This window comes from Thamnophis sirtalis, unplaced genomic scaffold, assembly GCF_051295495.1.
Source record: "Thamnophis sirtalis isolate CommonGarterSnake01/CBP01778 unplaced genomic scaffold, rThaSir2_p1.2 scaffold_3, whole genome shotgun sequence".
Lineage (NCBI taxonomy): Eukaryota > Metazoa > Chordata > Lepidosauria > Squamata > Natricidae > Thamnophis > Thamnophis sirtalis.
This window is the reverse complement of record NW_028261383.1, coordinates 162,012,792-162,039,192: the sequence shown is the minus strand read 5'-3', so window position 1 is coordinate 162,039,192 and position 26,401 is coordinate 162,012,792. Positions and strand designations below refer to the sequence as shown.

The window sequence follows — 26,401 nt, the reverse complement described above, 5'->3', positions numbered from 1 at the left end:
GCAAATTGGTTTTGCTTCACCCAGCCTTCCTTACAGGGTTGTTGTAAGAGGCAAAATGGGAGGAGAGAGTTTTTTTATATGTCACTTTGAGCTCCTGGAATAAAAGGCAAACTGTAAATCAAACAAATAATAAATAACTTGATTTGCTTCCCTCCCCTCTTAGCCTTTGACTTTGCCTCTCCTTTTACTCTACATGGGGCAGCCCTTGAAGAGCATTCGGAGACTTCAGCTTGTCCAGAATGCAGCCGCGCGAGCGGTTGTGGGTGCACCTCGGTACACCCACGTTACACCTATCCTCCGCGAGCTGCACTGGCTGCCTATTGGTCTCCGGATACGCTTCAAGGTGCTAGTCGTCACTTCATGGTATTGGACCTGGGTACTTGAGAGACCGCCTGCTGCCAATTACCTCCCAAAGACCCATTAGATCCCACAGATTAGGCCTCCTCCGAATTCCATCCACTGGCCAATGCCGACTGGCGACCACCCAGAGGAGGGCCTTCTCTGTGGCTGCTCCGGCCCTCTGGAACGAGCTCCCCGTGGAGATTCGGACCTTCACCACCCTCCAGGCTTTCCGCAAAGCCCTTAAAACCTGGCTGTTCCGACAGGCCTGGGGCTGATGAGTTCCTGTCCCCGCTCGAATGGTGTGCCTGTTGAGTTGTTTTTAAAATTGTGGTATTGTTTGTCTATGTCTTTTTTCCCCCCTATTTGTATCCCCTATCCCCCCCCCCCTGACTTGGGTTGTGAACCGCCCTGAGTCCCTTCTGGGAAAAGGGCGGCATAGAAATATAATAAATTCAATTCAATTCAATTTACCAGGGCTCACGCTTAATTTTAATTTAGCCATTGAAAGGTAAGATATGGTATAGAAGTAGTTCAATAACAAGAGGCAACAATTGAAAGAGAAGCCGAGGGATGGGATGGGACAACTTGCAATGCCCAACTGACCATGGGACATCTCACCGCCAGACAATCCAACAATTGAATTTAATTATTTAAAATAATTTAAAATTTATTTTAATTTTCGTCATTCACATTTCATTTTGTCCTTCCTTTTGCATCCTTTATTTAATGAATATAGCACCATTTCTTTGATACTAATGTAACTTTTGTCCCATGGTGAATTATTCCTCAGTGAAGTGGCCGTGGCAAGTTGTCCCGTGGCAAGTTGGCTGTAGTGAATTTGCCGCAGTGAGTTGGGCCATGTCAAGTGACCTTTAAATATCTTTGCAAATGACGCTGAGCTTGTGGATCAGAAAGTCGGCGGTTTGAATCCCTAGCGCCGCATAACGGATTGAGCTCCCATTACTTGTCCCAGCTTCTGCCAACCTAACAGTTCGAAAGAGTGTAAAATTGCAAATAGGAAAATAAGGACCACCTTTGGTGGGAAGGTAACAGAGTTCTGTATGCCTTTGGTGTTTAATCATGCCGGCCACCTGACCACGGAGACGTCTTCAGACAGCGCTGGCTCTTCGGCTTTGAAACGGAGATGAGCACCGCCCGCTAGAATCGTGAACGACTAGCACATATGTGCGAGTGGAACATTTACCTTTGCCTCCTTTTATCCCACTCGACTTCACTCATTGCTCTTTGGTCTTTTGAGTTAACATTCAGGCTATACTTCCCGTTCGTCTGCCCTGCTGGCTGAAACAGGCAGGCCAGTAATACCAGCTTGGTTGTAAAAAGAAGGGAGGAAAAGGTGATCAGCTAGTTAAAATAAAAAAGCATAGCATTCAGCTACCTGCAGAAACTAGATTGCCCCATTGTTCTCGAGGTCTCCTCCCGGGAAGAGCTAACAATTTAGCCAAGGCTCTTTACTGCTGTACCTCAAATTGCCGTTTGTTCTATTGGCAATAAAAAGGTTTATCACCATGGAAAGCTTCACATGCTCAATTTCTGTAGGGCCAGTTGGCCCACCTTACCCATAACAGAGCTGACAACTAATAAAACAATAATAAAACTCCATCATAATGTAATAAATGACTCAAGCGTGGAGGTGCTGCCAGCAATGCTATTCCGCAGTCGGCATAAGTCATCCTAAAAATCTCAAAAGCGCAGCGTAATCAAGCACGACAGGCACTTTGACAAATAAAATCACAGGCTCCCGGCAGGGATCCAGCAAATTGCAGAGGCCGGTGCTTAAGCGGCGAGATTGTGGGAAATAGCCTCAGGTGTTTTTCCAGGCAGCATCTAACCAGGGCTTGGTAGATACATCCCATGACACCTGCTGCCCCATCCAGCCCTTCGTGAGCCAAGCCAACTTTGAGATCCCCGGGGGGGAAAAGATCACGGGCTGCAGTTGAGCAGGTGGATAGGATTAGCTACTCATTGGTGGGCCAGAATTGAAGTTTTGCTCCCTTTTTAATCCTTGAATCCCTTTTTAATCCTTTAGAGCCGAGGTGGCGCAGTGGTTAAATGCAGCACTGCAGGCTACTTCAGCTGACTGCAGTTCTGCAGTTCGGCGGTTCAAATCTCACCGGCTCAGGGTTGACTCAGCCTTCCATCCTTCCGAGGTGGGTAAAATGAGGACCCGGATTGTTGTTGGGGGCAATATGCTGACTCTGTAAACCGCTTAGAGAGGGCTGAAAGCCCTATGAAGCGGTATATAAGTCTAACTGCCATAACTGCCATTGCCATTGAAGCTTCTGGAAAACCTGCTTGTTTTACTCTAGCTTTTGGGCAACGGTCTACTGAGATGGGGCAAGCATCAAGATGGTCGGGTTACTTCGTTATTGTTAAGTTGGGGTGGGCAACAGCCACAGTTGGCATTTCATAGGGACTGAGGGCTGCAAAGAGGAACAACATCAAATACACATAGGCAAGGCTTAGGGTTAGGAGGAGATTCTTGGAGTTGTCTTAAAAGTGGCGTGTGCCTATTTGAGGGCTTACAGAAGAGGTCTGCGACAATTCGCGACGGCCAACTCACCGTGGCCAACTTGACACAACCATCTCAGCCAACTCGCTGCAGGACAACTTGCCACGACCCTCTCGCCATAGAGCAGTGTTTCTCAACCTTGGCTACTTGAAGATGTCTGGACTTCAACTCCCAGAATTCCCCAGCCAGCGAATACTGGCTGGGGAATTCTGGGAGTTGAAGTCCAGACATCTTCAAGTGGCCAAGGTTGAGAAACACTGCCATAGAGCAACTCCCTGCTGGACAAAAGCGACACTAATAACAAAGAAATGGTGGGATAAAATCATTATTCAAAATCAAAAAGGAGGGGCGGAATGAAATGTGAATGGCAAAAATTAAAATATGTTTTTTAATTTATTTTAAATGATCAAATATAATTGTTAAATTATACCGCAGCAAGTTGTTTCCCGCAGCGAGTTGGCCATGGCGAGTAGGCTGTGTCAAATTGTCCCATTCCCTTACAGAGCAGCTGACATCTGTCTCCAAGTGGCAGGAAGGATGGCCATCAGCTTTCAGCTGTCCTGGTCAGGAGGGGCCTTAAGGACTGTTGAAAGAAATGTCCTTCTGGGTTCAGCTCCAAGTGGGGAAAAAGACACTGGAGACATGGAGGCTGCTTGGAATGATGGTTTATTGTTGGACAGGGCCACATGGCTTGAGCCCTGAACAGAAAAGGTGATCACATGCTTCTATGTTGGTGGAGAAGAAGAGAAGGGCTGAGGAAGGGGCTTGCTAGGCTTTTTATACCCTGTTTAGTCCCACCTCTCTGTTTCCTGTTCCTGTGTAAGAAATGTATTCTAATTGGTTGTCAGACTCCTATGGGGCCATGCAGGGGGCTACTCTCTAGGCTGTGATGAGTTCTCAGGTGCCTTGTGGTCAGTTGAGTATATTATCATGCCTTTCTGTAGCTGCTGGTGAAGTCTTTATTATGTAAAGTGAGCTAGCCAGGCCATCTCAATGGCCCATTAACTGGGGATGGGCAGAAAGCTACAGGCAACTATTCTGTCTTTTAAAACATGTTTCTTTCTTTTCACATCCAGAGAAATATTCTGCCTTTTCAATATTTCCTAGGATATTTCATTTTTCTGGGAGAGGGCTGGACCATAGAAAGGCTCTTTGGCTGGTGGTAGCTTTAAGACTCTAGATCAGTGATGGCGAGCCTTTTTCTAAAGGTGTGTCAAAACTGAGTGTGTGCGCACTATCGCGCGTGCGTGCCCACCTACATGTGTGCTCATGAGCGACCTCCCCACCTGCGCATGCACGAGCCCCTTCCCCAGCTGCCGGGGGAGGGCCATTTTTGCCCTCCCTGGGCTTCAGGAAAGCCTCCGGATCCCGGGGAGGGTGAAAATCCCGCCTCACATGCATGGGGATCGCACACGAATGTACAGATGGGGGGGTCGTTAGCGCATGGTCTATCCTTGATGGTCTCTCCTTGCTTACTGTAGCCACAGATTCAGGATACAGAATAGCCTTACTCTTCACCTTTATACCATTCCAGAGGTGTTTCCCCTCCCCCAATGATATTTCTTATTTATCTTAAAAATTGCACAGAAAGAGCTAATCAGACAGGCAGACTCAAAAGATGACAAAAATGCCAAATCCAGTCGAAACATCTGGCTGACTGGGTGATCAACCCTAATAATAATAGAAATATATGAAAACTGCCCCCCCCCCCAAAAAAATACAGCTACCTAAGTTAACCAGTGAATTCTCCAGCATTGCCAAATCTTAGTAATGATGCTTAATGATTAATCAACGGGATGGGTGGTCCAGCGCATTGAAGGACCCCAGGTGACGCAGAGAGAAGCACAAAGGAGAAGTGCAGAAGTTGCAGCTAGTTCTTTCATGCACTTCTTGAGTCACATATGGGAACAGCCTCTGTCTCCTCTCTACTGTAACAACAAGTGCATTGCCCATCAGGCTAGAAACCAAGAGATTGTAAGTTCTAGTTCTGCCGTAGCTGTGAAAGTCAGCTCTGGGTGACCTCTCTCCCAGCCAAACTCACCTCACATGGTGGTGGTTGTGGGGGAAACAGGAGGATATATTTGCCACCTTGAACTATTTGTAGAAGTAATAAAAATGGAATACAAATCAATAAAATCCAGGGAGACAGTGAAAAGATATTTCTATTGCAAAAGTAGCCTGGAGTTCTAAGATTTGGTGTGTTGGCTTTACCATGCCTTTAACGTATTCTTCTTCCTAACTTTTCCTTCTCTGTCCCTATTTTTTCACCCTAGAAATCGATGAAGACCGGATTCCCAACCCGCTTCTGAAGGTATGCACTTTCTCAGACTTGGAACAATAGAGTCAGTTTATGCATTTAGCACAATAATATTGTGATACATGAAAACTATTCAGGATGATGATGGAAGGAGGGGGGGGGATACATTTCCTATATGAATGTCCATGCTTCCCATTAAAAAAATGTTTACTAAGAACTAAAAGTGAAAGATGAAATTTCAGCATGCCAGGAAGACCGGAGCACTAGTTCCTAGAGTGCCACACACAAAGCCTTCATTGGAGTGAAACGTGTTTTACTGTCATTGCTCAAATTAATAAGCTTTAATAATGGGAAAAGATGGAATTAATTTTACGGCTACTTAAAGTCTCCCAGTGAACACTAGCTGGCAGCAAAGAAGTACAGGAAATCTAGCCCTTTGCTGCCTCTCTGTGGTTTTCTAGATTTTCCCAACCTTGATCTTGTAGCCTCAATTGTATTTCTGAAGTGATCTCCATGTCTGATTCTGAAAGGACAAGAGCTCAAACTAGACAAAAACCTTATACTCTTTCCAGGGGTGACATTCAGATTTTTTCCCTACTGGTTCTGTGGGCAAAGCTTGGGGGTGGGGGTGGGGGTTTTCCTGTGACTGAGTGGGCGTGGCCAAGTCAATGTCACTCACGCCCATGCCCACTCAGTCACATGACCCTTCCCCTCCCCTACCAAGCACGCCCACAGAACCCGGTAGGAAAAATGTGTGTATGACAGTAGTGGATTTTGGCTCCCGCTGCAACTGGTACACTGCAACAGAAGCCAGGCGTGCACCATGGGCACACGCGCTGTGCATGCATGCACACCCACCGCCTATTATGCTCCTGCTGCTCGGCAAAGCATTGTGCAGGTGCCGTATGCTGCCCGTGCGTGCGCAAATGGCCTGTCTCCTTCAAATACAAGTAAGGAACAAGGGCGGGTGGGTGGGCCCTCCAAAGCACCGTTCCAGTACGGTGGCTGCTGTTTCCAGCAGGCACCGGTACACACATACCAGGGCGTACCGCCTGCAACCCACCACTGGTGTATGAGCACGAGAAGGGCTCATAGTGAATGCTGTGGCAAAGAGAAGCCGAACTTTTCTCCCTCCATTCACAGTGGAGCTGCTGCTCCCTTTATGGTTCCACCCGGCCCCTTCCCTCCCCGAGACTACCTCAAAGGGACAGGTTGCAGCAGCTCCGCTGTGAATGGTGGGAGAAACGTTTGGATTGGGTGGGCGGGTTGAGCGACTGAAAGGTCTGAGCGAGCAGCAAGCACGTGACTGAGCAGGCGACTGGGCGGGTGTGGGCAGGGCCAACCAGGGGTGATTTTTACCAGTTCGGCGAAATGATTCATATCATCCCTATCGGTTCACCTGAGCTGGTCTGATCCGGTTGAATTTCACCCCTGCTCTTATGTTTTTTCCCCATTGTTCCATGGGAATGGGGAGAATTATAGACCTCTGCAGATCATAAACTTGAAAAAAGGGAATACAAGCTAAGAGGGCTTGGGCTGGTTCTAGCTTGTCAAGCAAAGGCATGAGCCAAGAAAATGGTAATCACCAGATTATGTGCCCATCACAAAGAAGAAGCTGGAACTCCAGGTCTTCAAGGACTTTTTTTCTTCATTCATTCTTGGTTCCTTCTGCAAGTAGCCAGAGCTAAGATGCAACACATGGCTGGAAGATTATACATTGCACCTGAATTTTGGCATTTTGTATCTCTTAGGACTTTCTCTTCCTTCTCTTTGCAGCCAGGACTGTCAATGTCTCCAAGGCAAAGGAAGAAGGTCTCCCGCACCACTCCCACCATGAAAGGTAACAGGTCCAGAAGCCATGTGGCTGTATTGAAGGATGGAATCCATCATGGTAACTACAGTGCCTAGGAAGCAGCAACAAGAGAGTTCACTGCTTTCTCGGCCTCAAAAGGGCTCACTGTTATGTCCCGCAGTTCCCTTGCCCTTCTTGAAACGATAGGGAGAAAGAAGGGGATACATTTGGAAAGGTAGTCTCACAAAACTTTGGTGGGTTTTCTTCCCGCTCAGCTTTCTTGTATGTCCAAATCACAATCTGACCTCTCCCCTCTCCCCATGATGGCGAGCCTATGGCAAGTGTGCCAAAGGTGGCATGCGGAGCCCTCTCTGCAGGCACGAGAACCATCACCCCACCTCAGCTCCATTGCGCATGCACATGCGCCTCCTGCCGGCCAGCTGATTTTCAGGACTCTGCCACACACGCGCGGGGAGTGGGGCGCATGTCAGAGATGTGTGTGCATGCATGGGGTCAGAGGGGTCATGCAGGGGGTTGCAGTGCACCCCCCCCACACACACACACCGTTTTTGGTCCCACACACCGTTTTTGGTCCCAGGAGGCTTCAGGAAGTCCTGGTAGGCTCAAAACGGGGCACGGCGATTGGCGTGCACGCATGCACAGGGGGCGTGGAGTGGGGGGAGGGTCATGTGCGTATTGCATTATGGGTGTGGTGCGCGCTTTCTGCACAGGATGACAAAAACGTTAGCCATCGCTGCCCTATTCAATTCTCCAAACATGAAGTGAGGGTGAGGTGAGTAGTAAGTCAAATGCTTGGCAGGTCTCTGTAGAACAGAACTTGAAATAACATCTTGTTGCTAAAAGGTTCACAGGCTGATTGTGTTTTTTTAAAGGTATACAGACATCTTCTTTTTTTGCTACGTGTGCTAAACTAGACATCGCATCCTGTGATACTCGTTAAAAGAGCATAGGGTTTATTTTTGGACGAGTGTCACCAGCTTGTATATAATGTATTCCCCATTAGCTTGCCGTATTCAGAACTTGTCAGTCAGTGCTAAGATTCCTTTAGTCTTTCCATGGTTTTGTAAGGTCTTTCCCTCTCTTCTCCCCCCCCCTCTGTTCCCTCCGCCTACCTCCCCTGTAACTTTTCACACATCCCCCACTAATCCCTGCCAGGATCATTTTTCATTAATTTTGCATTAAAGCATTTTGTCTCTTTGTATTGGTCCTCTGCATTCTCTCCAATTACCAGCTTTCTCCTGCTTAGTCTTTTCCGAAGTGTTGCAGTGCCTCATATAATGCAGGATGCAATTGTCAGGCTGGGGTGGGACTGCAGCAGCCACTGCAGAGGAGTGCAGAGATCAGCATTAAAAACCTGCCAGAATTATCTAAAATAGAACGTGTGAATTCAAGAAAAGGGGGAAATTCACAATCCAGGACACAGATACAAGAGTTACCGTTGGCATTCAGGTTTCAAGGTCAACCAGTGAATGCCTATCAGGAATACTGTACTTTTAGTCTGAAGCCTAGGTGGTAAGAGTGTGGAAAGGAGCAAAGAGCCGAGGTGGCACAGTGGTTAAATGCAGCACTGCAGAATACTTCAACTGACTGCAGTTCGGCTGTTCAAATCTCACCGGCTCAAGGTTGACTCAGCCTTCCATCCTTCCGAGGTGGGTAAAATGAGGACCCGGATTGTTGTTGGAGGCAATATGCTGACTCTGTAAACAGCTTAGAGAGGGCTGAAAGCCCTATGAAGCGGAATATAAGTCTAACTGCTATTGCTAACTGCTAAAGACTGTGTTTCCCCCAAAATAAGACAGGGTCTTATCTTCTTTTGATCTCCGAAATAAGCACATGGCCTTATTTTCGGGGAGGTCTTATTATTTTTGAGGTGCAGGAGGTGGCAAGCTTGGTCATTTCATGGCTGCTGCTGTGTTGCAATATTTTCAGGGAGGGCTTATCTTAGTACATGAGCTCAAAAGCCCGATTGGCCTTATTACCTGAGGAGGTCATTTTTGGGTAAATGGGGGAGTGTCAATAAAATAATCCTCTCCTAATAATGCATTCCACCTATAGTGGTTTCCAAATCATTGGTGAGTAGCTATCTTGGGGGACCTGTTTACCATAAGTATGGCCCAATTTCCCATACTCTCTAGCCATCAAAGGCATTTATGGCTGATTTGCATAAATTCCAATATCTAAGGAAAGAGAGGGTCAACCAATTCTCCAAAGCGTCTGAAAGTAGAACAAGAGGCAATGGATGGAAACTAATCAAGGAGAGACACAACCTAGAACTAAGAAGAAATTTCCCTACGGTGAGAACAATTAACCAATTGTGGAATTGTTTGCCTCCAGAAGTAATGGGTTTTCCAGCACTGGAGGTTTTAAAGAAGTGATTGGATAACCATTTGTCTGAAACAGTGTAGGGTTTCCTGTTCGAGCTGGGGATTGGACTAGAAGACCCCACCAAGGTCCCGTCCAACTCTGTTATCCTGTTAAAACTGCAGTCCACTTAAACTGGGTAAGATTAACTAATAGATACGTTCCTTAATGCACGAGAACAATTTGCGGTTTTCAGCAGAGACTTTGAAAAAGGAAACATTTCCATAAGAATCAAGTTATCCCGAGATCAGAGTTTTCGTGAATTCTGCCCTTCCCTATTTTTCAGAGCTCCAGCTGATGGTCGAACACCATCTTTGCAAGCAGCAGAGAGATGAAGAGGAAGAAGACAGTGCTGAAGTACAGGAGTCACACAGTCCAAGCTGCTGCCCTCATGCCAACGTAGAACCGACCCACAGTCCCGAAAGTTGCCCTTTGGCTCAAGCCCATGCCCAGCTGGAATCCCAGGAAAAACCACACTCTGGTCTTGAAGAACGTGAGTATGATCCTATCCATGTAGGGTGAGCTAGGCCTCCTTGGAGCATCTCACTTGTACCCACTTCCAATGAAGAAGGAAGCCTGGCTAAATTGCTTCGTGTCTTGAGCCCAACCTGACCAGACATGTGCTTTCTTCAAAGGAGATAGTGCAAGCCTAGTAAGAAAGTTGAAGTTCTCCAGATGTTACTGAATCACAGTTCCCAACAGGCCTGGCCTTTAGAAACTCCCTTGAATTCACTCTTCTTTCATGAGGGAAGTTCATTTTCCACAGAGAAGGAAAGAGATAACTCTTGACTGCCTCGAGCAATTTCAACCAAACTTGGTAAACAGATGACTTACTCTCTGGAAACAAATACTGTGGGGGTAAGACACCCCTAAAACCCCTCGGGGGGGGGTGTATTCTGTTAAGATACAGCCTGTTGTGCTTTCAAATGACTTCTACTGTACTGCTGTAAAATGGCTTCTACAGTACAAGTTGCCACGGTAATGGCTTCACAATGTTCCACAAGGGGGCTCCCTCTGGCAAGGGGAAATATCCAATATTAGAAATTACGTTTGGTCTGGATATTTCCCCCCTATAAATAAATACCCAGGCAATGCTGGGTTATTGGCTAGTATTTAATAAAACAGTCCCTGAGGCATACTGCTTTTGGAAAATATGTATTTTTTTTGGTTTTTGGTTTGTTTGTTTCGTTTACCCAGTGCATGCTCTTTTTATTTATGCCCTAATATTATAAGTACCAAAGGCCCTTCCAAGCCACCAGCTCTGGGAGGAAGGATCAGTCCCAGGTTCAGGCTTTGATTTATTTTTTTTTTCCTTCGGAAATGAAGGACCACAATCAAGAGAAGTAAAAAGAAAAAAAGAAAAAGGACTTAACAACACCAGTGGGACAATAAGAATGCAGAGCAGGATTTGATCTTGGCTAATTTCATGCTTTGATCCAGGTTGCCCATACTGACACACACATTGGACCAAGCACATTCTTCAAAATTTGCACTTCTTTGAATATCGCCCTGCCCATTTTGGCTCAGAGGAGAAAATGCTCTTCAAAGCTGTACCTATTTCAAAGGAAATGTATGCTGTGTTAGATAGATTTCTAAATGCATATGTACGTGTCTGTACTTGTCTATGATGTGCTTCTGGGTGTCTAAATAGAAGTTTGTTGCAGATTTTTAAAAATTGCCAATCCAAGGCAGGATACACTAGATCCATTCATATATGCGTGGCAAGTTAGCGCAGGGCCAGAAAATAATTGATCTGTTCAAAGCTCATTCTAGGAGGTCACAGTGTTCAGATTTCTTCAGTTTCCAGTGGTGACCTAAATTATTATGTATACTAGAGGTGGGTTCCTACTGGTTCAGCCCGGTTTGTCTGAGTAGGTAGGCCATCTTGTTTTTTGCTTCTTTGCATGCGCAGAAGCATTTTTTCAGTACTGCACATGCGTGTGTAGCGGGCATCAAGCGTGTGTGCAAAGTGCATGGGCGTGCTGCACCGCGTCCCTGAGCAAACCGGCAGTAGCAGCAGCTGTAACCCACGCCTGATGTGTATCTTTTCCAGAGGTGGGTTCCTACTGGTTCGGACTGGTTCGGCTTGAGAAGCGCTTGTCTATCAGTGAAGTAGGGAGTTTTGACATTCGGGCTCTGTGATTTCCCACAGCCCCTGCCACGACGTGGAGTGTTTCGGGGGGTGGCAGCCGGTTCCTCCTCCCCCCTCCCTTGTCCCAAGCCAGGATCAGGTGAACTTTCCTCCCTCCTGCCCTCTTTGCACAATCCAGCGCCTCCACTTGCATTTTTTCCTATCTCCCACCCTTTCCGTTGTTCTTCCTCTCCCCCCACCACACTCACCCACCGTGCTTATAAACACAGGTGTGGCCTCCAGGCTGCAAAGTTGAATGCTTCAATTCCTTCTAGGTAACTTATGGCTTTTCTACACCCTAAATCCTCCCGGTGGTTTATTTTTTGGGAGTTTTTCCCCTCCTTCCCCCCCCCCCCACTTTCCTTCCATCGGAGTCCCAAAAATTTTCACCACCGTTTTGGTGGGTGTGGCTTGAGGGGTGATGTGACTGACTGCACGAGTGACATCAAGTTGTCCACACCCACCCAGTCACATGTCCCCCGCCTAGCCACGCCCACAGAACCAGTAGTAAAAAAAATTGAAACCCACCCCTGACCTTATCCTTCCCAAAGCTGAGAAAATAGGCCTTTCCTGCCTGTAGACTCCAGCTCAGCCATTGAAGGAACATGACCTTGGCTCTGCATTTTGACACAATGCACAGAAGACGGGTTCCAATTTGGAACTTCTGGCTTCGTTCCCTCAGGGCCAAGCAGGCTGTTGTTGTTACGCATTGTAGCTCCGCAGCCTGGGAGAGCCGCAATTTCTCCACCACTGATATAAGCCAATGTTTCATCAAGATGCATGTTAAAACAGTATTGCTGCAGATCCCTTTGATCAGCTGCGCAGGTGGCAGAAACACACACTCTCACCTATGCCAAAGCGCTCTGGATTCTGTGAGATGCCTGTTACAACCTACTTTTGCTTAATAAGTCAGGGAAACAGCGGCCTCTAGTGGCCAAAGGCTAATGTGACAGCCAAGTTGGTTTTGGCCCGACTCAACTACAGGTTGAGTCCATTTACAACAGTTCATTTAGTGGCGGTTCAAAGTTACAACGTGGTACACTGAAAAAAAGTCGTGGCTGGCCATTTTTCATAGTGACGACCGTTGCAGCATCCCCATGATCATGCAATCAAAATTCAGACGCTTGGGCAACTGATTCATACTTTATGACCGTTGCTGGGTCCCAAAGTCACATGATCCCCTTTTGGTGACCTTCTGTGAAGCAAAGTCAATGGGGAAGCCAGATTCTCTTAACAACCGGGTTGCTGATTTAACAACTGCAGTGATTCACTTAATAACAATGGCAGGAAAGGTCAGAAAATAGCAGTAGCAATAGCAGTTAGACTTATATACCGCTTCATAGGGCTTTCAGCCCTCTTTCAGCGGTTTACAGAGTCAGCATATCACCCCCACAGTCTGGGTCCTCATTTTACCCACCTCAGAAGGGTGGAAGGCTGAGCCGGTGAGATTTGAACCCCTGAACTGCAGCTAACAGTCAGCTGAAATGGCTGCAGTACTGCACTCTAACCACTGTGCCACCTCGGCTGGGCAAGATGCACTTAGCCAATGTCAACAACAGAAAAGTCAGGGTCCACTGTGGCCATAAGTTGAGGAGGAGTACCTGTGTTTGAGAGTAAAATTAAGCCATTCCAAGCTCTTCCCTTGCCCCAGGTGTCTTGCACGGTTGCATCCAGGAGGGGAGAGATTTTGATCCGTTGCTATCCCCATAAATAATGCATTCAGAATGTTCTTTTTTAATCAGCCTGAAATCCCTTAGCAAATTCTCACAGCACGAGCTGGCTCTACAATATGGTGTCCCTGGATAATGAGCATCGAACGATCGCAGCAGAAATAGCAACACCATACCAATAGCATTTAAGTTTATATACCTCCCCAGAGGGCTTTACACTACAGTACTCTTTGGGTGATTTACAATGTAAGCATTATTTGCATATTGTCCCCAACAATCTGGGCCTCTTGGTACCGACCTTGGAAGAATAGAAGGCTGAGTCAACCTTGAGTCCCATCAGGATCAAGGCCAGTGTTGGCAAACCAGGAGCATGCGTGGGTGGAAACCGAAAGAGCAGCTCCCCGGAGCGCTAGAAACCAGAAAAGCAGTTCCTCAGCGTGCATACACGCACCAGGAAGCTGAGTTTCCAGCATGCACATGCACGCTGGTCTTCCGGTTTCTGGTGCGCGTGCTGGCCAGCTCACTGGCACGCATATGCATACCAGAAACCAGAAACTCAGCTTCCCAGCACATGCATGTGCGCCAGGGAGCTGATCTTCTGGTTTCCAGTACCACCACCACCGCCAGCGTGAAGACCAGCTGGCTGGCGCATAAGCCGGAAACCGGAAACTCAGCTTCCCAGCACACTGATACAAGCCAGGGAGCTGTTCTTCCGGTTTCCAGTGCTCCCACGCATGTGAAGACCAGGTGGCCGGCATGCACATGAGCACTGGAACCCAAAAGAACAACGGGTGATGGCTGGTGTTCCTGGAGAGATGGCTCTGTGTGCCACTTCTGGCACGCGTGCCATAGGTTGCCATCATGGCTCTAGGCTGTGGGCAGATTTTGCCTGCAATACTATACGTTAATCACTGAGCCACCAGGAGAGCATGTCCTTTGACCTTTCAGAGGGGAAGGAAGTTGCAGTTCAGGGAGAAATATCAGTCACTGAAAGAGTACAGTCTGGGCTTATCCAGTCCTAGGCTAAGTAACTTTCCAGTGCATCAGTAAAGTAAGGGTGCCTGTGCCCCAGTTATTTGTCCATCTTTTAAGAGAGCCACATCTTTGAAGAAAGGACACTATTGGCAGGAAGTTAGCAGTTTGTGGACACACAATCTTTTCCTGCATTTCATCGGCTGTAATCAGGAGCCATTGTATTTTTTTTGTGTCACCCACAATTCAAATATAGAAACACCTATCCGAGCAAAAACATTGATTGGTGTGTGACCATTTGACTCTATGAAATGGGCTTTCAGCATTGAAGAGTGGGTATCAGTGGTGGGTTTTGATAATTTTTTGGAACCTACTCTGTGGGCGTGGCCTCCTTTGCGGGAGTGGCTTGCCAGCCATGTGTTTTCTCTCTCTCTCTCTCTCTCTCTCTCTCTCTCTCTCTCTCTCTCTCTCTCTCTCTCTCTCTTTCCTTCCTTTTTTCTCTCTGTCCCTTTTTTCTTTTTTTCTTTCATCTCTCTCTCATCCCAAGGTGGCCCAGTGGTTAAATGCAGCACTGCAGGCTACTGCTAGATCAGCAGGTCAGCGGTTCAAATCTCACCGGCTCAGGGTTGACTCAGCCTTCCATCCTTCCGAGGTGGGTAAAATGAGGACCCAGATTGTTGGGGGCAATATGCTGACTCTCTGTAAACCGCTTAGAGAGGCCTCAAAGGCCTATGAAGCGGTATATAAGTCTACTGCTATTGCTATTGCTATTGCTCTCACTCTTTTTCTTTCTTTTTTCTTTATTTCTTTATTTATTTCTTCCTTTCTTTCTCTTTCTCTCTCTCTCTGTGTCAGTCTGTCTGTCTGTTTGTGTGTGTGGCCATGGTGGGTTCCAAAAAGTTTTGGAACCTCTTCTGTAGGTGTGGCCTGCTTTCCGGGTCCACTGGTGGAACCTCTTCTAACCGGTTCGGTAGATTTGACGAACCGGTTCTACCGAATAGGTGCGAACTGGTAGGAACCCACCTCTGGTGGGTATGTGCATGAGTAAAGGAGAGTGTACGGCAAGCCAAGTTCTTATTTGTTGGCTTGTTTTCTTCATTCATTCATGGATGAGGGCTTGCATTTATGTTCTCCTTTTTCTCCAGGAAATATACATCGCACTTCCTTCCCGTTCAGGTTTATTGTCACAAATGACGCTGTGAGTTGGGTTAGCTAAAAGGGATTGAGGGACTGTTCCCAACTCATTAAATGGGATTCATGGCTAAGTGGGGATTTGAGCCTGGATCCATCCAGCACTTTGATCGCACCAGATTGCAGTAATCTCACTCCAGTGGATGAGTAGGTAGGTGGGTAGGTTGCTGGATATACTGAGGCCAATGCATTTTTCCTCTGCACCTCCAGGTAAACCAGAAGCTCTTTTTAATTATTATTATTTGTCCCTTTGAATTAGTCTTGACTCCTGGTCAGTGCCTGGACAGGTCTCTGCAGTTTTCTTCACAAAGTTTTTTCAAACATTGTTTGCCCTTGCCTGCTTTCCAGGGCTCAAAGGGAGTGACTGGCCCAAGGCTCGATGTCTAAGGCAGGACTAGAACTCACAGCCTTTCGTTTTCTAGCCTGGAGCCTTAACCACTACACTTAACTGGCTGTCATCAAAGTTTTAGACAGACCATTTTAATTTAAGTACTCAGCAGATTCTGGATGGCTGAATTGCAAATGTAATGAAGAGAGTTTAAAGAGTGGTAGGAAAGATGGATTCCCCCCCCCCACACACACACAACCATGTGTATGAATGGGCAGCATAGTGAATCTAATTGATATGAATGATGTTTGCCAAAAAACGTGGCAGAAAGATTTAATCTAGATTTTAAAAGACTGCACATCCAAATACAAAGTCAGACATGCAAATAAGAAAGAAGTAATCGTGTTGATTCCTGTAATTTAATGTGACAGTATTCTGCAGTTAGGCTACGAGACATAAGGCAGAGAGTGCAAAATGTTGATTTGCTTGAGGCAGGAAAAAAAATAGGGCTGGCTCTGCAGGACACAATCTGGGTCAGAATCTATTAGCTGCACACAGTAAAAGAAAACACAAAAATAAATTAGCACGTGGCTATCTTGCCAGAGCATGAAAGAGGTTCAGAGATGTTACCATTCACTTAAAAATAAAAACCCTAGCATTTGTCCCTTATGGAGTTGCTTCCAGAGCAACTCAAAGAAATAATTATAGAGGTTTACTGCAGATACGTCAATAGTTGCACCTCGTCTGCCACCAATTTTCTTGTTTTTCTTCTCTTATTTTAAAGTGGTGGGTTTTTTTAGAAAAAAGAATCCCTCCTAGTTCAGCTCTTCCATAGCTTCCAGGTCTGCTTCCATTACTTCGTCCATATTTATTTATTTATTATTTATTATTAAAATTTATATGCCGCCCAATCCCGAAGGACTCCGGGCGGCTTACAAAAAGAAGAAGGGGAAGAAAAAAAAAATAAGAAAAGGACAGATTTAAAATCACAACACATGCATTCGTTCTAATCGGGGCTGGACCTCAACAATGAGGTCAACAGCCCCAGGCCTGCCGGAATAGCCAGGTTTTTACAGCTTTCCTGAAGGCCATGAGAGTGGGTAAGGTCCGGATCTCTGGGGGTAGCTGATTCCAAAGGGTCGGAGCAGCCACAGAGAAGGCTCTCCTCCGGGGGGCCTGCCAGCCGACATTGTCTGGCTGAGGGCGTCCGAAGGAGGCCCAATCTGTGGGATCTTACCGGCCGCTGGGAGGTATGCGGCAGTAGCCGGTCTCGCAGGTATGCTGGCCCTAAGCCATGTAGGGCTTTAAAGGTAATAACCAACACCTTGAATTTCATCCGGAGACCAATTGGCAGCCAGTGCAGCTCGCAGAGGACAAGTGTAACATGGGTGTGCCTCGGTACACCCAATATCGCTCGCGCAGCCGCATTCTGGACTAGCTGCAGCCTCCGAATGCTTTTCAAGGGTAGCCCCATGTAGAATCAGATCAGTGCACTGTTCTTTATTCAGAACGCCAAATTCTTTCATCTGCAGCCCCTATCCCAAATTTTCACAAACGGAGAGCAAGCTGCGTGGCCTTCCCACAGCATTTTTTTCTTCAAACTTGTTCCACTTAATATGGTGCCTCAATAAGTGGACTTTCCCCATCTGAGACTAGAATGAACGTGAGGATTCTCCTGCAGGACTAACCTCCATGCAGGTAGCTGGTACATATCTGTGTCTCTCTTCTAACAACAATTTGCCTAGATCCATAATGGCAAACCTATGGCACGCAGGCAAAGCCCTCTCTGTGGGGACGCACGCCATCGCCAACTGCTCTTCAGGAGCGCCAGAAACCCAAAAGACGAGCTGGCCAGTGGTGCATGCGCTCCAGCGTGCATGAAGACCAGCTAGCCATGGCGCATGCACATGCTGGAAACCCGAAGATCAGCTGGCCGGCACTCACATGCGCACTGACCAGCTGGTCTTTGGTTTGTAGGTGCTCTGGCGCGCACACGCATTCCGGTTTGGACACTCAGTGCTGAAAAGGTTTGCCATCACTGGCATAGATGCAAGATGGGTTGGGTGGAAGAGTAAGCTGATGGACGTGGCTGATGAGAGATCCTGAGGAGCTCTCCCCTATTCTTCAGGTCCCACTGCTGATCCCAGAGAACTGTCAGGGAAAAGAGATATCTGCAGCAGTACCTAAGGAGAACTACTTCAAAGGAAATGGCTAATTAAACAACAGCTCTTAGCAGTAGTAGACAATAGCAATAGCAGTAGACTTATATACCGCTTCATAGGCCTTTCAGGCCTCTCTAAGCAGTTTACAGAGAGTCAGCATATTGCCCCCAACAATCTGGGTCCTCATTTTACCCACCTCGGAAGGATGGAAGGCTGAGTCAACCCTGAGCCGGTGAGATTTGAACCGCTGACCTGCTGATCTAGCAGTAGCCTGCAGTGCTGCTTTTAACCACTGCGCCACCTTGGCTCTTAGTATGAGGCGCCCGGAGAGAAAGAAGGGAAGCAATTTTATAGCTTATACGCTCTTAGCAAGATTTTCTGTTGCATTGGCAGAGGCAGAAAACAGGAAAGTTTCTTCCCTTTCTCGAATACTATTCATGGTATAAAAATACAAGCTGCAGCCATTTATCTTCTTGCTTACAGAAACGTGTCTTAGTTTTCTTGTTTTCTTTCCCCGTGCTGATTGGCATCATTGCTATTTTGGCACAGCAGTCCTGATAAATGCATAAAAAACCTCACTCCCTGATATTTGCAGCTATCAATATTGCAAAGTCACCCCCAAAACAGGTATACTTAAAGGACACTTAGCCTCAAATCCTCCCCCAACTCTTCCCTCTGTTTCAGAGGTGGTATTCAGCCAGTAGAGGAAATTTTGAGTAGTTGGGAGAACAGGCAAATACCACCTCTGGCTGGCCACACCCTCTATTCTCTGCCTCTTGTCCCAGCTGATCGCGTCTCAACTGATCAGCTGGGTCTTCACCTGTTGTTCTGCACAGGAGAATGAAGCTGCAAAGCAGGTTAGTGGGGTGGGGAGGAAATGGGGATTTTGCAGTATCCTCCCCTGCCACGCCCACCACGCCATGCCCACAGAACCGGTAGTAAAAAAATTTGAATCCCACCACTGCAGTCAGTTTTGTTTCCCCATCCAAGGATTTGATAAACTAGAAGGGGACAGAGAAGTCTGACAGGCAGAAAGAGGCACAAATGAGTGTATAAATGTTCAGGTCACCACTAGTATTGTACTAGTATAATAGTATAATACTAGTATTATACACACCTAAAAAGAAAGACAGCTCAGATCAAAATCTCTATTCTAAAAAGTGACTCCTTCCATGCTCAATTTAATTTTTTTTAAAAAACCACATTTAACTCTCTGCTCTTTCTTTTCAAAATTGGAAAGCTCTATCCACTGAAGCATTTTCTCCCGAAAGAAACCGTAACACTGAATTATTTGGGACTCTGACCTCCCTGCTGAGTATGGGAAGTCAATTATTCTGCTAATGTATGCAGACCTAGTTATCTCTTGTAAGCCACCTTTATTCTGAAAGGCAACATCTAGATACTTTAAATAAATAATGTTACACGGTAGGTTTAATTAGAAGCATGGGGAGGCTTTTCTGATTTGTTTTGCTAGTATTTACACTCTTGGAGTGCTCCCAGATTCTTCTTGCTTTTTTGGGGGGGGGAATGGGTGGGGGGTCAGCGGGCAGCCTCACAAAAGTGCTCTCACCTGAAATCTCCTCCATTCATTGACATAAACGAAGAGGGTGCATCCCGTCCAAAGTCTGAGCATCCACGAGCTGGTGTGGATTGATTTGTTTTGGTTTGTCTCCAGTTACTTGTAGGGCTGCCTCCTCAATTTTAGGGATGGGGATTGATGGTCACGGCCCGCTAGTTGATGGGTTTTAATTGCTGTCTACCCAATCCCCTTCCAACAGCTACAAGCCATCTGGAACCCATGTATACATTCCTACCCAGGATATTATGCACAACAGTGCCTGCTTATTAACAGTGCATCTCATTTGGCATTTCTTTTCTCAGTGACCTAGTTTTGGAGAGATTTCCCAGGAACTTGACAGCTTTCTTGTCTTGTCTTGCCCCCCCCCCCCGCCCTTTTCTTTGAATTCTATATCTTTTCGTGTTATCTACCAAGATTGCCATTTCCCAGTTTCTCCCCTCCTCCTGATCCCCTATGAATGAATGAAAAAATCCCCCCCTTCCTGCCCTTTTCTGCTGATCTCCCCATGGAGATATATATATGCAATTTCTTTTTGTTTTGAACAGAGGGAAGAGTCACAGAAGCGTGCGGTGCAGCGAGCTCTGACAAAACGAGGTCTTACTTGTGCTCAGAAAAGCAAGGGATTCATATATCACCGGAGAACTCCGTGGAGAAGGACAGGCTGCCCAAGGAGTAGGTATAACCACCTATTTGGGTGGAGGTGGTTGAGGGTGGGGTTGCATTCAGACATTTCACCAAACTGTGCTTGATATTGTTGAACAAAGGATTACTTCTATGTGAACAAAATAATTGCAGGTTGGCCAGCCAAATTTTGAGGCACAGGACATCCCAAACTCATGACTTGATCATGGAGATAATCCATGGATTTTTGACTATGAGTCACTTGATGGCACAGAGTCATATTACCAATCAATAATCAATCAGTTAGGCTTGACTTGTATCCAGAGGTGGGTTGCTGCCGGTTCAGACCGATTTAGGCAAACTGGTTGTTAAGATTCTGCGCAGTTTGGCGAACTGGCAAATGCCACCACTGGCTGGCCCCACCCGCTCAGCTCTGCCCCACTTCGCCCCACCCTGCCCTATCTCACCTCACCCGCCTTGGCCAGTGACTAGAGTCATGCCTGCGCCTAGGTACTCTCTTCTCTCGCTTGCCCAGACCATGCAGCCCGGCTAATTCCTCCCCTGAGGCTGCCTGCCCAAAGCACTGCCACCATCACCACTCTGGAACTCGCCCTCGGGACGGATCAGTAAGTTCTTGCTTTGCTCCCCGGGGAGGGCTCCATCATGGAGGGCTTTGTGCCAAGACCAGGCACTTTCTATTGGGCTTCCCACCTGCGGCAGCGGGAGGAGGAAGTGTGTTGTTTTTGAAGCCAAAGCCAGGATGTCTGTGAACGTGCGTATATATGAGGTCTTCTGCCTTGAGCAGCAGGTTGAACTATAAGACCTCCAAGGCACCTTCTAGCCTGTGATTCTAAAGTCTCCAAAACAAGACAATTTGCTTAAATTGTGTGTGTGAGAGAGAGAGAGAGGGAGGGAGGGAGGGGAGAGAGAGAGAGAGAGAGAGAGAGAGAGATGCTTGGGATTAAATTCCAATGAAATTGGGCCTTCACAGTAAGGCGACATGAAGAACTTTCAACTGCAGGTTTCTAAAAATCTTACTGAAATGAATGTCTAGAGACAGCTCTTTAACTCATTAGTCCAGAGGGGGCAAAAGAGATAGGCTATCTCTTAGGCAAAGAAGCAATGTCAAGTTGGCCAGCCCACCCAGTCACTGAGGTCGCTTATTTCTCAGATGGAGGTAGGGTTTAGAGCAGTGCTGCGATTCAGCCAGTTCATACCTATTCAGGAGAACCAATTGTTAACTTTCTAAGCACTTTGGAGAACCGCTTGTTGGAAGAAATCTTATTTTGCTTCCCCCCCCCCACTTTACAGGGCTAATCCTGTAAGGAAGGCAGGAAGGAAACATTCAGGTGTTGTTTCTAGCCTAATCTTTACTGCCCTGTTTACAGAAACTGCCTCTCTGGTTAACCCTTATTGCATTGTAACAGCTAAGGCGAAGCACCCATTGACCTGAGTGATGTTGAGTTGGCCACGCCCACCCAGACACATAACCACTGAGCCACGCCTACCCACCTGGTCATTAGGGCAGAGAACCAGTTGTTGAATTATTTGAATCTCACCACTGCAGGGGTGGGTTTCTCGCCCCGTTCCAACCGATTTGGTTGGAACGGGGCCGGCGGCGTCCTCGTGCACGTGCGCGGCACACACATGCGTACTAGCGTCTGTGCGATGCTCCAGCTGCTCCTGGAGGATCGCGCAGGCGCTGTATGCATCCTGCACATGCGTGGAAGCGCAGAACTCGTCAAAAACGGGTAAGGAGCGCGGGTGGGCGGGTGCACCCTTCACCATTCCCAGAAGTTACTTACTTCCGGGTTCGCCGACCAACCGGTTCGCAGGGACCACCGCGAACCGGTTGAAACCCACCCCTGCACCACTGGTTTAGAGAAGCAGGCTTCCAAGGAGGCTAGGCCTTCATAGAGCCCTTCCAAACTGATATCCAGCCTAAAGCCGCATACATCTCATAAAACTCTCCCCAAATCCAAGGGAGCAGCAATAAGGCTGGCTCAAAAATGCCCATGACACTCAGAGCAACTCTCTGATTTCTTGGGGGACAGGAACAAGAGACTGACTCTTACTGGGTATGCCTAGTCACTGGATTCCTCTCTGAGGAAGGGGATCGATTCAGTGGTGTGATTCAACCGGTGTAACAACCGGTTCGCTGAGCACACACAGTTCATTTCAAAACAGCTGTAAAACTTACCTTGTACTGCAGCCCCAGTGAGTAAAACAGCTGAGCCGCAGCAATCCACTCTGCTGCGCCTATCAGCTCTGTTTCAAACAAAGGCGGGCGGGTGGGGCCAATTGATCATCGGAACTACCGGTTCGCACGAACCTATCCGAACTGGCTGAATCCCTGGATCGATTCCTCTCTCAAGGCAGCAACTGAGAATTTTAAATATATGCGTACAGTTGGTTATTGAGAGGGGGGTTAGTGGAGAGGGTGGGCCACGGGCAGAAGAAGACTTTCTTCTCCATATCTGTTTGTTGGAGCAGTAGGAGCTTCCATCTCTGTGTCCATCTATCCCTCCTTTCTGTTTCACAGTCTACTAATGGGGGAACAGATTGTACACAGCTTACACAAGCCAAGGGAGACTTTGGTCATACCTTTTGGTCAGCCCAAGGAACAAGGAGAAGTCTTATCTAGAAACATGGCTTGGCTTGGAATGTGGCATCCTGAAAATGGCCCCTCCCTTTTCAGTAAATCCCCATGGTTTTGTTGCAAAGAGTGTGTCTATAACTCTGTCTCTGTCTCTCTCTCTCTCTCTCTCTCTCTCTCCTCTCTCTCTCTCTCTCGTTTTTTATCTTTTCCTTTATAGGTGATTCTCTGCTGGAGGCACAGAGTTACAGCTGGACACAGGGCTCATGCATACCTGAGGAATACCACAGCTCTCCTTCCCTCCCTCCCTCCCTCCCTTCCTTTTCAAATGATTGCAAGTTTTTAAAAAAGATTTCAATGACTAAGTCATATATTTGTAATGGTCCCATCTTATTTTTTTTAAGTGAAAAAAAAAAACACTTTTTCACTGTTTTGAGTTTTGTGGCCAGTAGTAGGGATTTAGCCTAGAGCACTAGGTCGATTTTGATCAGAGATGGAAAAGCCTCTGCATTTGGCCCCGAATGGCGGCCTAGATCTCCCAAACAACAGATGTGAGGCTGATAAAGGCCTTCAGAAAATTCTCTGCCTGGTTGGATTATGACCCCTATCACTCCGAGCCACACTGGACGGAGGTAATGAAATTGGTAACCTAGCATATGTGAAGGCGAAAAAGATGGGAGGGAGAGCTTAAGCCTAGAGCTGGACTACTGTAGACTCCAAAGGTGAGGCCCTGACTGGATTTCCTGCTGTGCGTTCCCCTGCCTCTGGCCCACTCTGTGTATGCGTGGGAAAAAAACCAGGAATTCTACCTCCTGATGGGCCATTCTTTGTGTTGTTCTGTAGACAATCATTAGAAGTTTCTCCTTGCCAACATGATGGCTCAAACGCCAATTCATCTTTTCTCTCCTCTGCCATTGAATAGAAGTAGGAGAATTTTCTGTAATGTTTTACTCCTTTGGCCAGTTTTTCTGTCCAAAGCTATCGCCCTCCAAAGTTGCTTGAGATTTCATCTCCCCAGGTTTGCAGTCGTATGTGGCCAAAAATCTGGTCCGAGAGAGGTTTCTCTAGGCCTTGTTTTCTACACTCTATGATATTTTGATAGCTGTCTATTGTTTTCTGAACCGTGTATTGCTTTCTGCTCTAGCATAGCGTTTATGTATGCTGGGGACTCTTATAGCTCCCTCTGAGCATGCATCGCAAGGCAGCAAGAATGGGTACAGAAGATTTAGGGTGGCAAACAGGATGGACTGCATGCACTAGGCCTGCGTGCAGCTGTGCTTCACGCCACAAAAGCAACACTTTTCATCTAGTCGGGTGAAGAGACAATGTGATTCTTGTCATGGCGCTGTGCCTCACCTCAAAGCCTCCTCTGGCCACTCCAATAGCTGGAAGATGAGTAGAAGAGTCTGGGAGCGTCTGCATGTGCGTGTCACGTGGGCAGAATGCACTTGTGACTCCTGGAACTGTTAGCAAAGCGATGGGAAGCAAAAGGATTTGGAGATGGGACAACGTTGCTTCGGGATGCATGGTGTTAAACCTTCCATCGAAAAGAGCCAAGCCCACTTTGGAAGCTCTGCACGGCCCCAGTATACTCACAGGTGGGCCACACAGTTACCAACTTGGACCTGGATAAGAGAATTTTCTCTTCTGGTGTTCTGTGGCAGGGCTCCTTTAGCTGTCTTCAAGCCCATCTCTTGGTTCCGGTTCTGCTGAATCCTGCCTCCTTATTAGGTAAGGAAAACTGGGCAGCTCTGATCCTTTCTGACACCTCTCAATTCCCCTTCTAGTGGAGGTACACCAACAGTACCATCCAGCAGTGCCTTCTGAGAACAAACCAGCATTTCTGCTGTCACACCTACAGGCCTCTGTTGCACGTATGTGCAAAACCTCCAAGAGTTGCCATGCAAGTATTACAAGATTATGACTACTGGGATACATTTTTTTTAAGGAAAAAAAAATAGGATCAGGAGTGTTCACAATAGCTGCCCATTTCCCCCTTTCTCCTTTTAGATGTACTACCAGTGTTTTAAACTTTTAAAAGTGAAAAACCAACAGCCCTTCTAATGATATTGAACTACAGTTTGCAGCCTTCCTCTTCCCCTTTAGTTGTACTGCTGGAAATTGTAGTTTGACAGCATCTGAAGGGCTACATAATCCATTCAAATACGAAATACATTCAAGGCTGCCATGTCTTAATAAGGGAACTAGTTGAACTTAGCCTAGATGAGAAGTAGACTACATATAGTTGGTCAATGACGTTTGGGGAGGGGGGGGGGCTTTCCTTATATTATTATTCGCAACATAATCCTACCCCCCCAGATGATGAGGTGGCTGCAATCGAGAACCGTGTGAAAGTTCAGAGCAAACTGCCTGCTTGGGAGTGTCCTAAGTCCTACATTGCTGTATCTCTGAATTGGTTTTACGTATCTGGACTACAATGCTGGACTCTGCACCCTCACTCCCCCACCTGTGAATCCTGCTTCTTTATTAAATGGGTCATCTTTGCTTGGTTTGTTGAGTCCTTAATCACTGGTTTTGCCAGTGCGGTTTGTGTAGTGTTTAAACCCACATGGGTGCGGCAGCATCATTCGGAATACCGTTGGTAACCCTTTCTCTTGACTTACAAGACTGGTTCCTGGTCCCTAATATTGATACTACTGGTTCTGCCCTGATCACAAAGGAAGTGAAATCCTTCTGTGGTCAGAGGATTCCTTACAAAGAGCACACACGTCTAAGAGGAAGCTGACACTAAACTCAGGCTGCAAGAACTGAAAAATGTACAACGAAAAGCATTTGAAAGCTCCATCTGAGGGATCTGTCTATTGATCACCGCTTGCAGTTGTCTGCTCGTGATATATCCAACTTTACATCCAGCTATTGGAAATACAAAATTCCCTATTGCCATCTTGAAGCTTAAGAAGTGCATATACTGTAGCAGCTACCCTCTGGATGATTTCAACCTGGATGGTTGTTCAGCATCCCCTACTGATTTGCTCCTACAACTCCAAGTTCAGCTGAGGCTGTAATCCTGTGTATACTTTCCTATAAGAGACATCGACATATTCAATGAATTTTCAGTTGCTTCCTGAAAAACATATATGGGATTGGGCCAGTGGTGGGTTGCTGCCGGTCCTGACCGGTATGGCCATGCCAGTAGTGGTCCGAAGCAGCTGAAAGCCCACCTGTGCTCTAGCTGTATTTATGCCAAAAGGTACACTGTGCACGCGTGCACAGCGTGCGGTGGCTGCGGGTGCCCCAACAAGCAGCTGGGTGTCGCAAGGGCGGTGGATTGCTCATGCGTACACAGGGCACGTCAGGCTCGTACACGAACAGACCAGGATCAGCGTACCGGTAGCGAGGGCAAGAGCAACCCACCACTGGATTGGGCTATAAAAGCTATAAGGACAGGGCTGGGTGTGGCGTTCTGGATCATGGAACAGGAAGAGGATGAGAAGACTTCACATTCTCTTTTCAAGGCAATTTAATTAATATAGCCCTCTCCACCCTCAAATAAAGCAGGGTGATCTTACCCAATGGCTTCAAGGAAGATTTAAACCTGGGCAATCACAATTGCAGTTCACATATTTCTGAGCTTTGAATTTACAGCTCTGGTTATGATGACTGGGACAGATGGAACTTGTAGTGTCTGGAGGGTCAGGGATACACACGGTCTTAGCCAAAAGATCCTTGTAATTTTGTGGAGGTGGTATTAAAAATGTGTAATCCATTCTCAGAAAAGTTACAGGTAATCCTCGTTTAGCAACAATTGAGACCAGAAGCACTATGTAGGAAAAATTGGAATAGCTTACCTCCGAAAATTGTGAGTGCTTCACCACTGAAGGTTTTCA

General features: G+C 47.0%; 1 protein-coding gene across 3 annotated transcripts in view; it reads left to right on the top strand.

Moving 5' to 3' along the window:
- Window positions 1-25,058, top strand: part of PPP1R1A (protein phosphatase 1 regulatory inhibitor subunit 1A) — a 112,257-nt gene extending 87,199 nt beyond the window's left edge. The window contains exons 3-7 of one of the 3 annotated variants that reach the window (XM_087710640.1): window positions 5,146-5,183; window positions 6,906-6,969; window positions 9,590-9,796; window positions 19,882-20,012; window positions 22,774-25,058. In XM_087710640.1, the coding sequence (XP_087566766.1) occupies window positions 5,146-5,183; window positions 6,906-6,969; window positions 9,590-9,796; window positions 19,882-20,012 (440 nt within the window). In that variant the 3' untranslated portion in view covers window positions 22,774-25,058. Of the gene's footprint in view, window positions 1-5,145; window positions 5,184-6,905; window positions 6,970-9,589; window positions 9,797-19,881; window positions 20,013-20,492; window positions 20,743-22,773 lie in introns of those variants that run through there. The other 2 variants (XM_087710639.1, XM_087710638.1) reach the window with 2 other exon arrangements.
- Window positions 25,059-26,401: the final 1,343 nt, after the last annotated feature.